This window comes from Vanessa cardui, chromosome 1, assembly GCF_905220365.1.
Source record: "Vanessa cardui chromosome 1, ilVanCard2.1, whole genome shotgun sequence".
Classification (NCBI taxonomy): domain Eukaryota; kingdom Metazoa; phylum Arthropoda; class Insecta; order Lepidoptera; family Nymphalidae; genus Vanessa; species Vanessa cardui.
Genome location: NC_061123.1, coordinates 3,372,917 through 3,378,176, shown reverse-complemented (window position 1 = coordinate 3,378,176; position 5,260 = coordinate 3,372,917). Strand labels below are relative to the sequence as shown.

At 38.3% G+C, this 5,260-nt stretch overlaps 1 protein-coding gene across 1 annotated transcript; it reads right to left on the bottom strand.

Annotated features, from left to right (window-relative positions):
• Positions 1–506: 506 nt before the first annotated feature.
• On the bottom strand, positions 507–4,667 carry LOC124533326 (uncharacterized protein K02A2.6-like). Its single transcript, XM_047108532.1, has one exon. It carries the CDS (start codon positions 4,501–4,503, stop codon positions 535–537), a length of 3,969 nt encoding a protein of 1,322 aa, XP_046964488.1. The 5' UTR covers positions 4,504–4,667; the 3' UTR covers positions 507–534.
• Positions 4,668–5,260: the final 593 nt, after the last annotated feature.

Below are 5,260 nucleotides of genomic sequence, written 5' to 3'. Positions count from 1 at the left end.
TCGAGCCAAATCTGTTTCGATATATTTACTTCAATTGAAATGAAGTTCACTCGCAATGGAAAATAAAATAAATACAATTTTTTTATAAGGTCACAAGTAATACTCGGCTCTTTTCGGATGCCATAGCTACCTACTGAACCTCTTTAAATTAATACTTATCATACTTCATTCAAGTAGGCTTATGTAGCAGTATTGAATAGCTTCAACTTCAAACTACCATGTTTCTATACCTTCATATTTGAAACGACTTCTATTTTTAATTAAGGATTCTTGTAGCATTGTACATGCTTCGTATTATTAGAAAAAAATAGCTACACTTGTATGCAATTAGCAGTCAGTATAAAGAATCTATGAAGTCGATTTCGATCTACCTTTATTTTAGTATTGACTTAGTAGATATAGGACACAAGTGAAACGCGCTGTAGCTCATTACGCACTGACTTTATTGGCGCTCATCTGTGGTGACGCAGCACGCACCTATATATACTTATTTATCTACCATTTCCTCCCCCCTTATTTGACAATTATTTTTATCTAAAAATATTTTTTATAGTTTACTCTAGGAATATTTCTCAAAACCATCTTAGTTTGCGTCCTCGTCGAGGGAACTGATGCAAGTTTCACATCACTTCGGTGTTGATTTTCCTCCTCACTTCGATTACTGTTCCCCGGTTGAACCAGTTGGTTTTTAGACACATTCCTTGACAAAACAATTTGATTTTTGTGTTTTTTAACATTAATACCTTCACAAGTCTTTATTAAGTATAACACTTTACCCAACTGTTTGATGATAGTACCTTTACACCACACATATCTATTTTTATTTATAAAAGATTTAAACATCACTACATCGTCTGGTTTAAAATTAGTTCTTAATTTTCCGCCGTGATATTTAGTCTGCAAGCACTGTTTGTTTTGAACATGATTATTCAGACGAGGGGACGAAGGCGACGGATGAGGAATTAAAAGATCTAGTATTGACCTCAGTTGACGACCGAATACCAGTTTCGCGGGAGACACCCCCGTTGTACTATGCACAGAATTCCGATAGTCGAATAAATATTTTAATAACCTATTATTCATATCTTGCGCATTTTCACCTAGCAACAAAGCTGTTTTTATGCCCTTTTTCACTATTTTAACATAAGTCTCTGCTTGGCCGTTACTGGAGGGATGGTATGCCGGCGAGGTCAAGTGACATATTCCGTTTAATTTACAAAATGCATTAAACTCCTCAGATGTAAATGAAGTGCCGTTATCGCTCACGATTGTTTGAGGTACCCCGAACCTAGACATGAATTCACATAATTTACTAATAACCGATCCCGATGTTATATTGTTATTCATATTAAAACACTCAACCCACTTACTGTAAGCATCAACTATTACAAAAAACATTTTATTCTGAATTGGTCCAAGGAAATCTATATGAATTCTATTGAATGGTTGTGTCGGATACGGCCAGGGCGCCGGCGGAGCGCGGGGTGGCGATTGCCGCATACTAATGCATGTTGAACAATCTCCGATCATTTTTTCTATCGCTTCATCAATTCCCGGAAACCAAAATCTAGAACGGGCCTCCGCCTTAGTTTTTACTATACCTAAATGTGACTTGTGTAATTCTAATAATATGTGTTTACGTAAATTTTCTGGAATAACTACCTTATGCCCCCGCATTAAAATTCCATTTTCTAATGATAACTGCAACCTACATTTAAAATATGGTAATAAATTACAATCATAAACTTTCCGAGGCCAACCCTTAAGGACATAATCACTAACTTGAGTGAGTACCGGGTCATTTTTAGTCTCATGTTTTAACTGATCTAATGTCACCGGTAAACATCCTTCTAAAATAAAATTGACGTATGTAGCCGTCTCGTTCCATCCACGTACACTACCGGCGTCTTCGCGAGTTCCTCCCGGACTAATACTCGCAGCTCCGTCGGTCGACGCCGCTGCTGTCGCCGGCCGAATCCCGCGCGATAAGAAATCTGCACTATTGTTGGCGCTTTTGACATACTCAATGGTGTAGTTATATGCTGACAAAAATATTGCATACCTTTGCAACCTATTTGCAGACACCTCTGGAATACCCCTATGGGAACCGAAAATTGAAATAAGCGGCTTGTGGTCGGTTCTTAATATAAACGGCTCGGATCTAGCATATAAATATTGATGAAACCGGCGTACCCCAAAGATTATAGCCGTGGCTTCTTTTTGTATTTGAGAATACTTTTTTTCAGCTGAGTTTAGCGTTCGTGAAGCGAACGAAACTGGACGTTCTAAGCCGTCGGCTCCGACCTGCGATAACACCGCCCCTAGCCCGTAAGGTGAAGCGTCCACCGTTAATATGATTTTTGCGGTTGAATCAAAATGAGCTAATACGTTTTCTGAAGTTAAAAATGTTTTTACTTCCAAAAACGCCCTTTCGTGTTGCGGGGACCACGACCATTTAGCTCCTTTTTTTAATAAATCATACAGAGGGGCTAAGTGCGTGGATGCATTGGGTACAAAATTCCTATAATAATTAATTAAACCTAAAAACGACTGTAATTCTTTTAAATTTTTAGGGACTGCAGCTTCTAAAATTGCTTTAACTTTTTCTGACGATTTCCTTATCCCGTTTTTATCAATTATATATCCGAGATAATTTATTTCATTTTTGAAAAATTCACATTTCTCTTTTCTTAAAGTTAAGCCCGAATCTTTTAATCTATCGAAAACTAATTTTAACCTAGCCCAATGTTCCACCTTGTCTTTTCCTGTAATAAGGATATCATCCAAAAAGCAAAGTACGCCATCTATCCCCGATAAAATACTTTCCATGGCCCTCTGAAATATGGCGGGGGCCGAAGACAACCCGAACACAAGCCGTTTAAATTTAAATAACCCTTTGTGTGTGTTTATACAAGTGACATGTTTATCATCTAGCAATTCGAACTGATTATACGCTGAAGACATGTCTAATTTTGAAAATTGTTCCCCACCATGTAATCGTGTAAATAGTTCTTGTATAGTCGGTAAAGGATATTTCTCCACTAATAACTGTTTGTTTAACGTTTGTGAATAATCAGCGCATAGACGAACCGTACCGTTATGTTTTAACACCGGCACAATAGGTGACGCGTATTCCGAGAACTCGACGGGCTCGATGACCTTGATCTGCAATAAACGGCTTATTTCTTTATCTATTTTATCCCTTAACGCAAACGGAACCGGCCTGGCTTTCATAAAAACTGGTTTTGCATTTTCTTTCAAGTGCAATTTTATTTTATATTTATTAAAACAACCTAATTCGTCGGTAAAAATATCCGAGTATTTTTTTAAAAATGATTGCAATTCCGATTCCGGTACCGACGACACATGATAACAACCGTTAATTGGTGATAATTCTAAATTAAATTTTGAAATAAAATCGCGACCAAGCAATGGCGGCCCTCCATTTTGTATGACATAGAAATCTAATACGTTTGTTTTATTGTTGTATGTCACTGGTAACCTAGCTATACCTAAACTTTGAATTAAGCCTCCGTTATAACTGATAAGCTTTTTGTTGGTAGGAATTAAAGTAACACTGTTAAAATAAGAATAATAAGTTTTATCTGATATAGCGGTTACAGACGACCCACTATCAATTTGAAATTTTAATAAAATATTATTGATAGATATTGTTTCGGTCATAGGCCCCCCGTTATTACTGCGAATATTAAAAAACTCACCGTCGTCACCCTCGTTCACCTCATCTGAGTCTACGTAATTGACTTTTTTACACATTCGGTGCAGGTGACCCTTATTATTGCACTTCTTACACCGGTAATTTACAAAGCGACACTCACTAGATTTGTGATTCTTTCGACCACACACGGAACACTTATCACCGTCACTACGATTGGTGCGGCCCTTTGTCATTTTAAACAAAGGGTCAACGCTGACTCCTTCTGCTGTGCCTGCTGCCGTAGTCGCCATGCGTGCACACCGCACGCCCTCCGCCAGGTCAACCGCCTTTGCCATCGACAACTCCCCGATTTCCATTGCGAAGAGTTTTTCTTTTTCGGTACCCGGAAGCATCCCCATCACAAATTTGTCTAGCAAAGCTTCTTCTAAATTCTTGAAACTGCAATGGCTCGCTAGACCTCGTAACCGCGCCGCCCACTGCGCATGCGACTCCCCCGGTCGCTGCGACGCCGCGTAAAAGTGATGACGTTCTGCAAACCCGCAGCGCTTTGGAGTAAAATGTACATCCAAAACTCGTACAATTTCCACATAACTCACTGCGTCAAGAGTTTTTGGAAAAACGAGATTGCTGGCCAGTTGATAAGTGCTCTCGTCGAATGCGCTGAGCAATATGGCGCGCCTTTTAAGACCTCCTTTGTCCGATTCACCATCGATGTCATTTGCCACGAACCACTGCTGGAGTCGACTTTTATATGTGACCCAATCTTGATGCTGATGATTAAATGTAGTTATATTTCCAAAAAACGGCTTTGAATTGGAAAACATTTTAATCCGCCTCAATTCCTTTGTTCGTTTTTTATTTTTCGCTTTGTGGGTAGATGTTCCTCGTCGCCACTAGTAGATATAGGACACAAGTGAAACGCGCTGTAGCTCATTACGCACTGACTTTATTGGCGCTCATCTGTGGTGACGCAGCACGCACCTATATATACTTATTTATCTACCATGACTAAAACTATATCAACATGTGTCATTTGGAGGACGATACAACAATTTTTGTATCATCGATTTGCTGTGATAATGGAAAAGACATTAACTGGTAATGTTTTAGGTGATCCAGAAAACAAGGCTAGATTATAATACAATAAATAGTAGCGATAATATAAATGTCACCGGACAATATCAATAAAGAGTCACGTGTCACCATCGGACAGACAATGGTATCTTAAGAAATATATACTAGTCCCTGCATCATGAATACATTACTAACCTTTGGAACTAAGATTATGTTCTGCGTGCTTATAGTTGCACTTGCTCACTCTCCAACCAAACCAAACACGGAACACAATAATACTAAGTATTGTGGTCAAATATATCAGAGAAGTGGGTACCTACCCGGACTAGTTCGAATAGAACCTGACCAATTGAAGTATATATTGTAACGAATAAAAGTGAATTAACAACAGTATTTTCTACTGCTAATTGCGACACAAAGTAAATTGCTGTGTTTTTTTAATAACTTTATATTTTTTAAATATCACGAGGAATTCATGTATAGGACTAAAATATCCACTATTCGAAT

What these genes read in the sequence shown, in the direction of transcription:
- LOC124533326 (XM_047108532.1), bottom strand. Translation starts at nt 4,503, where the DNA reads ATGTTTTCCAATTCAAAGCCGTTTTTTGGAAATATAACTACATTTAAT.